We start from the raw sequence: 16,385 nt of genomic DNA, 5'->3' as shown, positions 1-16,385 counted from the left end.
CAGTCAGAGCTATGTAAGCCTCATGTGCTTCATCCCACTAATTAAACCATCAGCCTCATTTTATTTCTGGCTGGTGCCCACATAAGCCCCTCAATCTGGCCCCATTTAGGAAAAGGATTGTAATCCAGTTTGGGATGGAGGTGGAATAGAGTATGCACTGAGAACCCACAATAGCTCATAACTGCTCTAATCCCCAGGCTAGACAAGTAAAGGCTCTCTTGCCACAGATATTGCTGGAGACGTGAGCCATGGGAATTCGAGAGCACATCTAGGCAGGGAATTCATTATGGAGCAGCTGACACGCTCCTGCACCGAGAGATCACACTTCACACACAGCCCCAGCTCCATCTCTGAAGTCACCCTCAGCAGCCAATTCCACCTGCAGGAATTCTGTGCTGCAGGAGCACTGCCAACTTCCCCTCCCGTAGCCTGGCTCCAGGAGCACTCAACATTTACCTCTCAGCCTCCTGACAGTGTTACAAAGCTGAGCATCACACCTCCAAATGACATTGCTCCTTAAAATTCACCACTGCTCCCTCTGCTGAGCTCTTCCCTCTTCATAGACAGGCTGGACTAGAAAGCAATGTCTGGATAATCAACCCAGAGCTCCAGGCTGAGGTGCTGCAAAAAGTCATGCTGCTGCACCATGCCTTATGTCTGACTGCTATCAAAATGTGTCTGCTGAGAGGGCCAAAACAGTATCAAAATTGGTTTTCTTGGAAAAGGCCATTACCAGCCATTAAGGAAACCCAGTTTCTGTATCTGTCTCACACCTGTAACCATACTGAGTGAGCTCAAAGGGAAAAACCAATTGTTAAATCATGACAGAGCAGCACTATCACTACTTTGAGTTGAAATTAGTTCTCCCAGAAAGGCTGTTTGAAGATTAATGTTTTCACAGTACTCTGCAAATGCAAGGACTTACAGGTTACACATTCTGATAAAAATACTCACAAGGTTCCTCATGTGTTTCAGCATTATTGTCAGACGGCTGTTCTCATAGGATATGACCAATTGTACTCCAGGATTGTGACCAGCTGACTGAGGACCTAAAAAAGGCCAGACAGCTTGATTTTTTTTAGTTAACAACTTAGAGGAAGCAAATCTGTAAAATATTGAAATACATGTTAGCTAACATATTAAAACCTGCTCCATGCTTAAATCAGGGATGAAATTAAAAAACACAGATAAGGAGTGTGATGGAAGAAAGTGGTCTGACATGCAGTGCTCATTTTCCTTCCTGTTTGTTAACTGCCAGTGAGATTTTCTGTTTACTAATTGCCATCAGTCTGAAATTCAGTGGCAAATTAATGCTTGAGTGACAAATAATTGAGGTGTTTTTTTTTTGGCAGTCACTGATGACACTATTCACTATTGTTGCAGTTCTGTCTGGTCAAAAACACTGGATTTTATTTTTTTTTTCCTCCAGTTTCCAAGAGAAAGGGAAAAATAACAAAGGGAAAAAAGAGCAAGTTTCCTGACCAGCTCCAAAACAAGTTAGAGAAACAACATCACATATAAATTCCCTCTTCCTCTTTCTCTACTTTATGTATTCCAAGTTGGTTTTCATGCAACCCATTGCTTTCATAGATTTTTCTACTAAGATGCACTTTAGGAGTCTGATACAATTCCCACTGAAAAAAAGCTATTTTTCATTTTCCAAGCAAGAAGAATCAGTCTCATAACGTGGAAGAAATGACTAAGCAAATCCTGCTCCATCTTTCTGCTGGAGGCACTGAGGCAGCTGTCTTCAGTGCCAGAAAGGTGTGTCCTTGAAGCTGGTAATGTGGTTTACCTGCCCTGCAGAGACAGCAGGGAATCACAGCAGGGAAAAGATGCCTTTTACCACTGTAAATCAGGTAATGGTGAGCAAAACCTCTCCTCAATATCCATCTGACCTCCTTATTTTGTGGTGTTTCACCTGAGCAGGGGATGAGGAGCTGGGCTTGAGCCATTTTGCACCACCTGGTCAGCGAGGACAGCCCAGACACTGCCCGTGTGAAGTTGCCTGGTTTTATTCAGGCAAATAGGGCTACATTTAACTAGACCAAAGCTGTATTACAACCACAATTTACCCAAAAAAGTAAGAACTCAATCCTGCAAGGCTTACAACACAACAAGGATGTCTCATGAGCTGGGCTCTGCTCTCCCTGCTCCCTGTTAAAACAGAGACCTCAGACAGAGAAGTGCTGCTCTCCATCCTGCACCTTGGGATCTGTCACTGACACAGCAGCCCTGAACCTGCTGCAGGGTGACATAACAACACAAGACAAGACAATAGAGTGGTAATTAATTCTTTAAATAGAAACACATCTTCTGAGAAGCAGAGGCAGTGGGAAAGGATGATGAGAACGTAAGAAGAGCCACCACGCGCCAGGGTCATGCACTGCCACAGGAGGCTTTTCAGGGAGTACCAGGACTGTTCCCCTGGGTAGCAGGAGGGTTCCCGCCTGTCCCTTTCATCCTCAGCTGGCACCTGGGCACTCCCTGTCCTGCTCTTGTCCTCTCCTCCCCACATGTGCCCCAGAGCTCTTACAGCCAGGGCGGTGGCAGCAAGAAATGCAACTCCCTCTGCTCAGCCTTTGCTCTGTGGCTCAGCACAGGAGGCAGCATGAGGCTGTTCTAATGAATAAGCCACACTGGGTGTATTTTTCTGAAGAAACCAAATGTGTAACCTCTGGAGCGAACAGAGACTAAAATAACTGCTCAGCAGACACAATGACAGTGGTGTCATGTACTACTGACAGCCAGAGAGCCGCTGTAATTGCCATTTATCCTGAGGAAGGGAACTCGAATGAATTAGAAATAACACAGTGTGTACATGCAGCTGCCATAATATAATTTTTCCAGGCAGCCTGGATACCAGCACTGCTGAGTTTATGATGCTTGGAATGGAATTTCAGAATATGAATCCATCTCCAATGCCTCCCCTGTAGAGAGTACAAAAATACATTTTTAATCACATCCTAACTAGAGAAGGGCCCGAGACATTCTTGAAGAATTGAAATTTGTGTTCTGAAAAAAAGGTGTTCTGAACTCCTTACTGCAGTGGAAAACTTGAATTTTTGTTTTTGTTGTGTATATAAATATGCATATATTATACATGTCAATCCTTCATTAAATTTTAAAATACAGGGAACTGAAAAAAAAAATAAAAGAGAGGGATTCACAAGCAGCTATAAGAATGTGAATGGTTTTCAAAGCATTAGAGAGAACAGGAGGCAATTTCAGGAATAAAAATAATGAAAGTTGGCATATTCCCTATGCAACAAAAAATCACTTACAGACAAAAAAGGGAGCAGTTGCAACTAAGTCTCAAAGACATTCAGAGCCATAAAAATGTATAAATAAAAGTTCAGTGAAGTTTTCCATGGAGTTGTACACCTTTAGTTTCTTCTCATAACCTTTATTCTTTCTCAAATTTCCAAGTTCCAAAAATAAAAAAAAAATAAATAAAATAAATAAAATAAAATAAAATAAAATGAAATAAAATAAATCAAAGCCCATCCTGGAGAATGTAGAGGGAAAATTGGCAAAGCCTGTTTTGTAATTACCTTCTTCAAATTAATTTCATAGCATTGCTAAAAATGAGTAGGCATTTTCAGTGACATCAGAACATTTATTCTGCTGAAATTTCATCCTTCTGAGCAGCTTTTGTTACAAATTCTGGTTTCATAGATCCCCTCTTTTCTAGAGAAAGGAAATTGAAAGAAAATGAGAAGTTCATAAAGGTAGGCTGATAGACTGATACTACAATATTAAATGCTTTTTATTATTGCACTCTTTGCTACAGTTTTTCTATATAGAAACAGCATTTTAAAGTTGACAGAATTTAATTCTACAGAACAAAACAATGTATTGCAAAATCATGTCTCATAAGGGATTGATCTGGTGGAATAAATCTTGAAACTGAAAGTCATTTAACTGTTCCATCTTTTTCATCATTCTTTGTTGTTCCTTATTATTTGTTCATGCTCAATATTTGTGAAAAAGTGATTTTTTTCCAATCCAGAATTTCTAGTGTTATATCTGTTTCTGTGAGCACTTACATCTATGGCCAAAATTTCTTCTATTTTCTGGTACTGCAGATATAAAGACATAAACTACACGCCCAATAAGCCATCTTCACTATAGCAGCCCTGGATTGTATAACATTTTTAATAAAATTACTCCTACTTTCAATAAAGAAATAATCACTTTTTCAACCAAATTTCATGTAAAGACAGCTACTTGTTCATTGAATGGTCTCCAGCAGGAAATAGGCACTAAAGGGTTGGATTGGTGTTGGATGGATCTCAGTAGCAGCTGTGGGGTGAAAAGAGAATGACCCAAAGGTAATGCAGCTCTCTTTGAAGAACGGAGGGAGCACAGAAAATGCTCTCTGTGCTCCATCTTTCTCTCTATTCAACTGCATTGGTTTCTCTGGGATATTTATTATCATATCCAGATACATAGAGAAAGGAACCTCCCAAATCAGAGGGCAGTAAGTATGCAAAATCTTCATTTGTCATCACAAGAGTAATCTGAAGATGCCCATTTTTGCACAGTTTTTTCTCCTTGAAACCATATCAATGCATAGTTCTTTATGACATTTTAAAACCAAGACAATGAGAGCAATCATGGTCAGTCAGCAGTGAATCTATAAAGCCACAAATGAGTATTTACAAAAGGGTGTGTTTGACCCATGTGGCACTGCAATTCCCACCAGCTATGATAAACAACAGCAAAATCTTATGCTTACAATGAAAACATCTAATATGTGCAAGAATAATGCTTGAATGTTTACACCTTTTGTTTTTAAAGTGTAGTATTTACAGTAGTTCTTGCAATTAAACTTTGTTTCTGTTGAAACTCTAATTAAAAGTTATGTTTACAGAAAACAGCAAGGATGGTAGGCATTTGTAATAATCTGTGATAAATGTTAGGAAATAATCACTATCATAGTTTGAAAGTAAACCAAAATCACATGCATTCCTTTGACCTTTGTAATAAATACTGGGAGAGGGGAATGGCATTTCTTTATTCTATAATGCTGCAACACCCAGCCTACATCCCTGGTCAGTCCTGAAATATCTTCTGCACTAGCTATAAGAAATTTATTCCTCCAGTGTCCTGATCTTTTCTTTGTTCATGTATCTATATAAGGGATTCAGAGATATATGCACAAGCAAAGCCTGAAGGCTGAATTTACAAGGTTTCACTAGCAATAAAAAAAAAAAATCTAGATATAATGTCCCAATGTCTTTGCTGATCTTCCTTACTAGATTCCTTATAATCAATGCTTCATTTGGTGTGAAATTACAAAAATGAATATAATTTTGGTTAAAACTGCGAAGGAAAGTAAGAATTTGCTTGCTATCTCAGCTGGAGCACTCTGCTGCCTTTGACATTTTGACTATTCCTGGTAAAGTACTTAAAAAGTACATGAAGAAAGTGAAAAAAAAAAACCCAAACAAATTATTTCCAGTCACTGCAGACCTGAATTATTTTTAAAGTGGTGATTGACTGATGGAAGACTCTGTACTCTCCTGAGTGATCCAGAAATAAATCAATTAAATAACTCCATTTTGTCTTTTTTCCCCCATTTTTTATTTAGGCCATCGTATCAAAGCTGGTATTTCAGTAAGCATTGAGGCACTTCAGCATAAAATCTGTGGCAAACTGCCTTTGGTCTGTCACATTTCGAGTCTCACTCAGGCTTGCTGACAGCTACACGGAAGCTGGCAACTTCGAAGCAGTTTGCCTGGGGAAGAATTCCTGTAAAACGAGTGGGAAATGGAGTCAGGGTGTAAGTCCAGCCTGATTTCCAAGGGCTGTCCCAGTGATTTGAAGGCTGATACTGGTGTGCCTCAAAGCAGGACATGGACAGCTGCTCTTGCCCAGGCTGGTTTTGAGGACAGAGAAGTTCCCAGCAGGAAAGTGGGAGCTTGGGTGGCCTCCCAGCACTTTGGGGTGGCATCCCACAGCTCTCAACATCCACCATCACCCTGTGCCGTGAAGCCAGCTGGTTCCCCAAGGCCCAAAGAAGGGATTTCCCCCCAGGTCTCTGCAGTGGGTTGGTAGCACAGTGCTCCTGGTTATCTGGGGGAAGATGTTGTGCTGGCAGCCTCTGCCTCACCAGCTTGTCACCTCGGACCGGGACAGAGAGACCTCGGCCAAGCTGGCCAAGCTCCCCTGGAGGACATTGGCACGGCTGGCTGCAAAAGGCCTGCTCTGCCCCACACAGCTCCTGCCAGCAGACGTGCTGTGGGTGTGGGATATCCTTAGGGTGGGAGACGGGCAGGGCCTGGAGACGCTTTGTGCTGGAAGGAAAAGGCACAGGATGGTGGCAGGGTGGTGGAGCAATGGGTGGGAGACAGGGGCAGGGCCTGGGGACACTTTGTGCTGGAAGGAAAAGGCACAGGATGGTGGCAGGGTGGTGGAGCGGGGGCAGGAAGGGGCCTGTGCTGGGCGCCTGCAGTTTGTGACATCACCAGAGCAACACTGGAGCGACACTGGAAGGATGGGGGAGTGAACATTCCATGCCATTCTGTCAGGTCACAGTGGCATGAGGAGCCCACTGTGAGCCCAAGTGAGATCTCGGCTATGCCACTGCAGTGAGGGGCCTGGAGCAGGCGGTGCACAGCCACCATGGATGAGAACAGATATCCTTTTCTTCTTCTACCTTCTCCTCTTCCTCTGCTCTCGCTGCCCTGTGACAGCTGCCATTGGGATGCCCCTGACATGGCCCTTTCCCCTCAGGCCTGGGCACACAGGGGATGCCCTGGAGGGCCTGGGGCAGCCAGTCCTGTCAGCCAGGGCCGGTTGATAATGTTTGGGTGGGCACAGTGCTGGGAGCACTCGTTCCCTGGTGTTTCTTGGCACTCCCCACCATTCCCTGAGCCTGCTGAATCCCCTCGGCTTCCCCACGTTTCCCTCCTCTCACTGCAGCCCTTTTTGCACCCTGACCACCCCTTGATCACACCCTCCCTTCGGCCCTTCTGTCACTGCTCTCTGGGACTTTGAGGACAGAGCAGAAATCTCTTCCTGCACACCTTGGGGCCTGCTGCATTCTCAGAGGGCAGAATGCAAGGATGTTCTAGAGTATGAAGAAAGGGAAGCACAATCTTCTTAGGTTTAATAAAATTAAACTTTTCCCCCCCATCCCCTCCATTAAAAGGCAATTTAATTGGCCAGAATCTTCCTTAACCTGACGTCTCATACGTGGTTTTGGAATACAATTCAGAATGATTTCAAGAATGGGAATGTTGATTTAGAGGGCTGCAGGAGGCTGCTTGAAAAAATGCAAATAAAATTTGATGAAGACCATTTAAAACATATTTTCAAGGTAAGGTGTATGTACATTAAGCAATGAATGGTTTAGAAGTTCAGTTACACACATCATATGTTTGCTGATTTTTTTCAAGTTAATTTTTTGGGAAATGTATTTCAAGCTAGTGTGGTGTGCAAAATCAGCAAAGAATTTTCCTCCTCCAGGTCTTTCATGTCTGTGTAAAATAGATAACCCAGGGTTTGAATTTGAATCATGAGCCTTTAGATTGGAAGGTATCTCTAAGATCACTGAGTCCAACCATTAATACATTGAAAAGTCCACCTCTGCAACTTGTCCCTAAGCACCACATCTGCAAGCATTTAAGTACTTTCAAGGAATGGTGACGCAGACACTTCCCTGGACAGCCTGTTCCAATGCTTGACAACACTTTCAGTGAAGAAATTTTTCCTAATAGCCTGGCACAACTTGAGTCCACTCCTGCTTGTCCTACTGCTTGTTACTCGGAGAGACTGACACCCACATAACTCTGTCTTTTCTCCACAACAAATTAGTGTAAGATGGAAAATATGTTGGTTTGGATTCCCAGGTTTTTTTTTGTAACATGTCTGCGCTTGAGAAAAGTTAAAGCATTCTGGTTTCATCCTATTCAGCTTCTCTGGTCAAGCTAATGAGCCCAGACATGTCTGTCTGATTCTGGACAGAGCCATGAGAGCAATCTTCTCAAAATCCTCTTTCCAGGAGGACAATTGGGATTTCTCTGAGCTGTCCAGGCTTTAGATCCAGCACACATTCATTCCTTTCTCCACTATACCTCTCCTGTAATATTTAAGAGGTGTGCCTGAATGGGTGGGAATCGCTCTCTAACTCCCTGGGAATGGATTTGGCCTTGAGAGGTGGCAGTTTTTAAGATATTTCTGTGAAGATGACATGATGCAGCTAGAAGCTGGACTTAAGTTCATTTAGTGTAGGCAAGCAAACTACTGCCAAGCAGATCTTGTCTCAGTGAGCAAATACTAACAAATGAGTACTGGATACATATTTTCTTCATGTAATGACTCAAAATATCTAAGATTTTCCCTTTACATCATTTCCCCCCCAAAAAACCCCATCTGTCTGGTAATGCTTTTTCCCTAAGGGAATGAAAACAAGTGTGTATATATATATAAATATATATATATATTTATATAAATACATGTATATTTACTTACTTTCACCTTTATAGATATGATTCTTTTGAGAATGTTGCAACCAGCTGGCAAATTTTGTCCTGATTTGGCAGAGACAATTAACTATGGCAAGTCAGAAAGGTCATAAGAAGGAAGGCACTAAGCTTTCCTCACCCTGTCTTCCTCTCTCATTGTTTGCCTTCTCAAACCAAGGTAGAACCAACAGCATGAGCTCAACCCTGGCTAAAGAGGCTTCCTGTGGTTTTTTGAACTTTCACTGCATGGAGAAAGTTTCAAAGCTAGAGGATCTCTTGAGAACTTAAAAATATTTCTCGTTGTTTCCTCTATCTTCCCCCTACTTTGGTTTCTGGCAGGAATGTGAGAGATGGTCAGCTGTGGGAAGAGAAAAGGAGATTTGAGGGAAGTGACCTGCAAAGAAGAAGTCTGATCTAGTTGTATTTAACAACATATTATACCCAATAGCCTGATCTAGTTATTTATAGCAGTACTGTTAGGTGCCCTATGCTATTTGAGAAAGATTTACAGGGGTTCAGTAGTTTGAGGGGTTCAAATATTTCATCAGCGAAACAGTATGTAAAAATCCAAAGCATTCTGGATGTTACTGACATCTTTGTAATTAACTGCACATCAGCAGTTAATCTAATGGTTATACATAGCAAAATACATTTTATAGAAAGCTAATTTTAAGGAATAATCAGCTTTTTTTCTTCTCTGTTCTCTTTGAGCTTATTTTACTGTAATACTCTTTTGAGCAGTATCAGAATTATGAACATTAAGGTTTTAAGGAATAATAAATTTTCATCTAATTTCTCTCAAGACTTTGTCTCTTCTTTTTCTGAACAGCAAAAATTTGATGTGCATTAATAAAAATAGGAATGATAAAAATCTACCCCAAAAATTTACAATATCTTTTTATAGTAGTGACATGATTTTTATCACTTTAATTTGAAGAGTTCTTTTGTGTAGTATTATTGCCTGTATTTCACCAGGAGGCAGCTAAAATAGAAACTTTACTTTTTTGTCCAGCTTCTCTTTGTGCCAGTAACTAAGTGAACATCCTCCAAGTCCTGATAGACTGTTTATTTTCAAAAGAAGTTGGTATTTTCTTTTCCTGCTTAATGGTTATAAGCAAATTTGCAGCATTGTTAAGAACATTAAAAATTGGATGGAAGAAATCAACCTTAGATGGGGAATTTCTCAGCAGTAATGAAATGTGTATAATTAGCATTTGTACAGAAATATTTTCTTGCTGGTGATTTCTGTTAATAATGATCATTATTATTCTCTTTTGCAAACTCAAAGCAAACACTGAAGTACTCATTTGTAAGATTTTTTCACTAGAACTCCTCATGAAATTTAATTTTGTACTCGTTTCAGTTATTTAATATATTTTTACTCCTATTGTACTTATTCAGAAGTGCAGAAAGAACTTTACTGCATAGGAAGGAACTGGCACCAGATCTTTAAACTTTTGGCTTTCATGGTATGGCTTCAAAACCAATCTAATTTAGCAGTAATCCAATCTCTTGATCAAAGAGCAGCCAGAGCTCAAGTAAGCAATTTCCTGCTTCTAGACATTTCTGTGGAAGCCAAAGCAGCCATAGTAAGGGCCATGTTTGGATGTTTGGATGCTGGAACGTGGTGTCTTTGGCATCTCAGTTTAAGGAGCCAACAACTGAGAATTGTCATCAGTTTACAGTCATAATCACTGAGGCAGTGGATTGCCATTTGTGGTTTTTGTGAGCAATTTTGTCAGAAGATTTCTCTTGATTTGGCAGGTTTTAAGCAAAAATCAGGCTAAAATGATAGAAACATTTATATTTCTGTATTGATATTAATTAATTAATCAGTACATAATTAACTAATATATAACATATATACAATATACAGCATATAGCATATACTATATTTTATATTATATATTAATAAATAATATTAATATACATAGTATATATTATATAGTTTATATAATAGAATATATGTTATCTATTATTATATATATGCTATTATATCTTAATATACGTATTACATATTATATCTTATTATGGTTATATTATATTATATTATATTATATTATATTATATTATATTATATTATATTATATTATATTATATTATATTATATTATATTATATTATATTATATTATATTATATTATATTATATTATTAATGTTTTAATAAATTTCTATTTCTATTTCTATTTATATTTATATTTATATTTATATATTTAATATAAATATTATTATATATTAATATATTAATATATATTATATATTAATATATTAATATATATTAATATATTTAATATATTTATATTTATATTTATATAGAAATGCAATTTATATTTATATATTATATATATTATATTTATATTTTTATATATTATGTTTATATATATGCAAGACATATATTTATTTCTATGCTTATTTATATATATATGCAGTTACTTATTTTAAGTAGAAAATTTTAAAGGAAAAATAGAATTGTTAAACCTGTGAAAAATGTAAAAAGCAGAAATGGTAAAAAAGCATTATTCTGCTCAAATTCTTTTGTGGCCTTTTAACTTTTCTAGTGACTTTTATACTGAAACACAGAAATTAATTACTATGCTAACATTCTGTAAGCTGTATGAAAACAAGCTTACAATTCAAGAATTCTGAAAGTGTGAATAATTAATCTAAGTTAAACATTCTGGCTTGTTAAGATTAGAACATGGTGTCATAGGTTCTTACAAAATATCTTGTCTTCAAACTTGAATATTGTTTTGTTGTGAAACAATAAACTTCGTTTATTGAAGTGTTGAAAGGTTTGTATTTCTTGGTAATTTGGTCATCCTTATTTCATTTTTAAGATTACTGGTTGCTGATTTTGTGTGCAAATTTGACTGACAGTATTTACAATATGGTGTAAATAGCTGTTGGAGAGGTATTATACTAAATATATTTTCCACTTGATAAGTTTTATGCTGCACATTTATTTTAATGCATAGCATTTTAAAGATTTTCAACAATGTGTTTGAATATTAAAAATGCATTAAATCTAAATTTATTGCACTTATTTAGATGCTAATTGTGTCATATGGTCCATTTTACTTTACATAAAATATTTGTAGCACACAAAGTGTCATCTAAAAGTTGAGGAGTGTAATCTGATTGTAGTCACTGTTGCCTGAGGATTCTTCTATGATGCTCACTCTTATGGTCAGTTATAAAAGAGTGTTTGGTGCATAATTTGTATAATTGCATGTTGTTTCATTAATTTCTTTTTTTTTTTAATAAATTTTGGTTGCTTTTTTCCCTCAGAAAACTATTGACAAACAGTCAGGAAATATTATTAGCATGGACGACTTCAGAGCAATTTATCGAGCTCTTGTACACAGGCCTGAGTTTGAAGAACTATTCAAGGCTTACTCAACAGATGGCAAAATTCTACCTGACAGCCAGCTCCTTAAATTTCTTATAAAAGAACAATTTCAAACTGAAGCTAATGAAACAACTGCCTTAGAAATTATTATGAAGTATGAACCCATTGATGAAGGTATGTACAGTTTAACTATTTGATATCTAGCTCTTATTTCTCGTGCTTCTCTCAATGACTGTGTTGTCCTAAACCTCATATATTTATTTCTTTAAAAGCATGTCTTTTCATCTATTTATTATGTTTTCTTCCTGTGTTTTAATTTCTTTTTATGGTGCCCTCCTTTCTCTGCTCTGTTCTTTTTTCTGTCATTTCTTTATCTTTTTATTTCTAGTCCTTCTACAAATTCTGTTCTTCAGCACATTACAAACCATTTTCAATTTGTTTTTCTTAAAGTCCATATCTGCCATTTTTCTTCTCTGCTCGTTACACTGTCTTCTCTCCCTTGAGTCACTTAGTGAAAATTCAAGGCCTCAGACAAGACTTTTATGTCCTTCTGACTTCCTTGCAGGGGCACTGTGGAAAATTTTTGTAGGTGCCTGGTCACCTTTTGTGAATCACTAGAATGCTGAGATGAGGAGGGCTTCATAAATCTGTAACATGTTCTTCACCTATTTAAAGGTGCCTCAAGTTGGGGTGTAACACTTCTGCTGAGCGTCACTGATTTCAACTTGTGGCAAAATTTACAGCTAGGAAAAGGATAGAACTGCATTTTGCTGCAAGCTGTTACTTTATTCAGTGGAATATGTTCAATTCTTTCGTTTCCTTGGTTCCCAGTCATTGAAAACGGGTGGAATTGATAAGTGGTTAAGAAAAACAAACCCAAGGGGAAAATATTTCTTCTGGGATAATAGCACTGGATTTTCTATGCTGACCTGTGGTGGAAGAAGAAAATGGAAAATGCCACTTTTTCAATGAGAAACAGAAGAACATTGGGTGTTTCATTTAGAGGCACTTACTGTCCAGTAATAAAAACATGTGACTCCTTATGCCTTTACTCTTTAAGGCTGCCTTTCAAATTTAACTATATTTTATTAAACATATTCTGCTCTTTCAGAGCAGCTAATGTTTACTAATTGTTCAAATTACCAGCTTAAAAGGTTCCTTTTATTTTGTGTCACCTGTTTTGATGGGAAAGTTCAAATCTATAGCACAGTTAAACAATGAATAATCTTCAGTCCATTAGAAAACACCTTTAAAAATATGAACTGAAGTTTCTATAGGTTTAATTTAATGTCTGGTTGAAATTTCAGATGCTGAGACAAATTCTTGTTTGTTTCTTCACCTGTGATAAATTTGTTTGTCTTGTTATTGGAAATAATCTCGCTGAACAAAATAACCTCTGTATTGTTCATGCTCCTTTGAGTGAATTCATACTCCCACTCAAACATATTTCTTGAAAAGTTCCAGTTATGATTGACATGAGAGATGATTCATATGGTATTGTGATAGACCATTTTGTGTAAGTGTCGTTCTGAATTTGCTACAGAACATTATTCATCAGGATGATCTGTTGGACTCATCTGTCACCCTTGCCCTCCCTGTGTCTTACAAAAAGGGAAAAGGCCAGGCTTTGACATTTGATTGACAGGTTTGCTAATAGTAATGACCATTCTCTCATAAATGTGATAGCACTGCTATGTCAAGATTAGGATGAAAACAATGACTACATTTTACATCTAATTTAAATAAATCCATTTATAGCATCCAGTGCATCCCTAACATTTCTGCAGAGAGATTTTCAAAGCTATTGAGCCAGATGACTTTGAATTTATTCTCGGTAGGTACTGTAGCTAGCTCAGGACAGTATGGAATAAACTAATCTTTCATTCTTGTTATACAATTTAGATGCCTAATGTCAAAATACTACACTAACAGGTTTTTTCACGTGTGTGCTAAAACCTTGCATTTTTGGTAGAAAGAGCCATTTCTATGGAATTGATCACAAAATATGTGATTCACACCTGACAGTTGTGTCTTACTAGCACCCCAATGAGAGTTTTATTCTTCCCAAACATTCCATTATCTTCCCATTTTACTATTAGCTTTGAATAGAAGACTCAACTCATTAAATGAGATTAAAGAAAACATGCTAACTAAATAATTTTTTTTTAAGCTTGGTATATATGTCTTTTTTAAAAAAAATTCTGCTCATTTACATGGATAGGATTAGAGGCACAGTGAGGATAAGAAAGTGCATCCCAGTATTATTTACAATGTAGAGCCATTCAAGGACTCTATTCCTGCCTATTTTCCTGCTAGGCAATACAAAAACAGGGCAAAAATGCAATCCTGTCTTAAAAAAAACAGCTTGCTTTGTAAATAACAATATAAGCCTGGTGCATCTGTCAGACAAGGACTTTGAGTAATCCAGAATGTATTTGTGAAGCAAAAAAAAAACATTCGCAGTTTATTCCTAGTGCACACAGTCGTGAAGGTTTTTTTTGGATTTTTGATGTATGCGAGACAGAGCTGAATGTAGAGCATAAATTTACAGAAGAGAGCATTTGATCCCATTGGCCAAGGTAAATCAAACTTAATAAAGGAGACATCTCTGCCAAACTCCCACAGATTTCATAAAAAATCATGTGAAGTAAGAAAGATGGCTTAAAAATCTCAACAAAGACAATGGCTGTGGCTGGATTTGAGAGACACAATATATCAGATTATGAAAAGATGTGTAAAGGTCTAGTCTCGGGGAAAAAATTCAAGACAAGGTGATTATGAGATATAAACCCTTAGAAAACTGAACTGCTGTTCAGATAGATACTTTATTCCAGCATGCACCAGTTGTAAGTGTGGGTAAGGGAGAAAAAGCCTCCCTAGAATATAAACTGAGACTAGAAAAGAATTAAGTGTATTATAACTTTAGTCAAGGAAATACTTCTCTCTTTACTGTTCCCTTAGAGCATGAATGTTTCATACTGATGTAGTCAAATTTCATAGTATGAAATTCCATCTGATGATGTTTCTGCCTTTTAATGACTGAAAGATTCCTCCTTCCATTATAGCAGAGTAAAACCCTTGTCTGTGATTGCAAGTATTTCTCATGAGTTCACCCCTAAAATTCCCAGCAAATGTATCTGTACCCACTCCACTCTCTCTGTCCCAAGTACCATAGACATTTAATTACTCATTTAGCTCTCTGGAAGCAAAGAGCACTCACATACATTTAAAAACATGGGAAACATCTCTCTCTCCACATTTCCTAGTCTCACATTCCGTTCAGGCTCTTCTCCTCCCCACTCCTGAGTCTCTATTTCAGTCCAGACACCTCTCCCAGACCCTGGCAGGGCTGCAGGTTGTACTCAGTCCCTTCAGGAGGAAATGGGTCTTGCAGGAGGCTCTGGCCAGTGCAGAGTGATTTCTTGCTTGGTTTGTCTGCCTCATTGTGGGTACTCGAAAGGCCTTCAGGGCAACAAACATCTTGTGATAGTTTTCCATTTTTTCTTTCTGAAGAGAAACATTTTCAAAGAAATTCCAAGGTAAATAAGAAAAATGGAATGTAATAAACTCTGAAAATAATGTATAATGTAATCCAAGTTTTTCAAATACCCAGGTTCAAATATCCATAATTCCTCTCTGACATGACAGTATTTGTATATATGGCAGAGCTGGAGTTTACCCTAACAGGAGGAATGAGAAAAATAATTTTATCTTAAATCAGATTTAAAAAAACCCCAAACAATATAAAGGAATATTGTTAATAAAATGAATTGTACACTATCCAAAAGAGGAGGGCAAGACAAAAGAAATCATTGAACTTTGTGAACAAAAAGAGGCAAGGAGAAGGCAGAAATCTTTTCTTGCCTTCCCTTTCTACAACAAATGGATATGTGTGTGCACACTAACTACTGCTAAAAGGTCCTAATGGAGAAAAAGACTGAGGTTCCTCCAGGGGAGAAATGTAAGGTCTTGATGAAAGTCTTTTCACTGTGGAATAGTTATGGAGATGAATTCCCATTTCCTTTAATGTAGAAGCAGAAAATGTCTGTAAGTGGTCAGAAAATAGCATGGCTGGGCTATTCCTCAGAAATGTAAGCTCTGTAAAAATACAAAGATTTTTAGTCTGTTGATTGGAGACATGAGCTGAATGTTTTACTGAAGTCTATGAGCTTACATCTTGACTAACAAAACAATGTTAGATGTTCATTTTTTGGGGATTATGGTCATTAGCATATTTGCTTGAACATTAATTTCTCTTGAGAATATTGCAGTTAACTTTTGTCGATGACAAGAACAGCCAGGAAAACATCATAAATAATTCAGAAAAAAAGCAAGACTGAAAAGCCAGTATTTTTTCACTAATTTAATAAATAAATGCAGAAAAGGTAGAACATAAAAGATGTACACACACACACACACAAATAGTTACTAGCTCTACTTGTAATTGCTCAGAGAAATCTATAGACCATGAAAAATAAAATAATCCAAAATGAAATCCAGACAGCTCATGTAATTCATTAGAGGCAAAACATACAGGATGAGTGTATTCTGTTTTGAGTAAT

The 16,385-nt window shown here is 37.5% G+C and overlaps 1 protein-coding gene across 1 annotated transcript in view; it reads left to right on the top strand.

The window, feature by feature from the left end:
* Window positions 1-6,091: 6,091 nt before the first annotated feature.
* The window catches only part of LOC131586090 (1-phosphatidylinositol 4,5-bisphosphate phosphodiesterase zeta-1-like), a 46,958-nt gene continuing 36,664 nt past the window's right edge, over window positions 6,092-16,385 (top strand). The window contains exons 1-3 of the mRNA XM_058852830.1: window positions 6,092-6,246; window positions 7,177-7,327; window positions 11,763-11,997. Coding sequence (XP_058708813.1) covers window positions 6,092-6,246; window positions 7,177-7,327; window positions 11,763-11,997 — 541 coding nt within the window. The remainder of the gene's footprint in view (window positions 6,247-7,176; window positions 7,328-11,762; window positions 11,998-16,385) is intronic.

The sequence above is a fragment of the Poecile atricapillus genome, chromosome 18, assembly GCF_030490865.1.
Source record: "Poecile atricapillus isolate bPoeAtr1 chromosome 18, bPoeAtr1.hap1, whole genome shotgun sequence".
Classification (NCBI taxonomy): Eukaryota; Metazoa; Chordata; class Aves; order Passeriformes; family Paridae; genus Poecile; species Poecile atricapillus.
The sequence above is the reverse complement of the archived record's forward strand: the minus strand, read 5'-3'. Positions and strand labels throughout refer to the sequence as shown.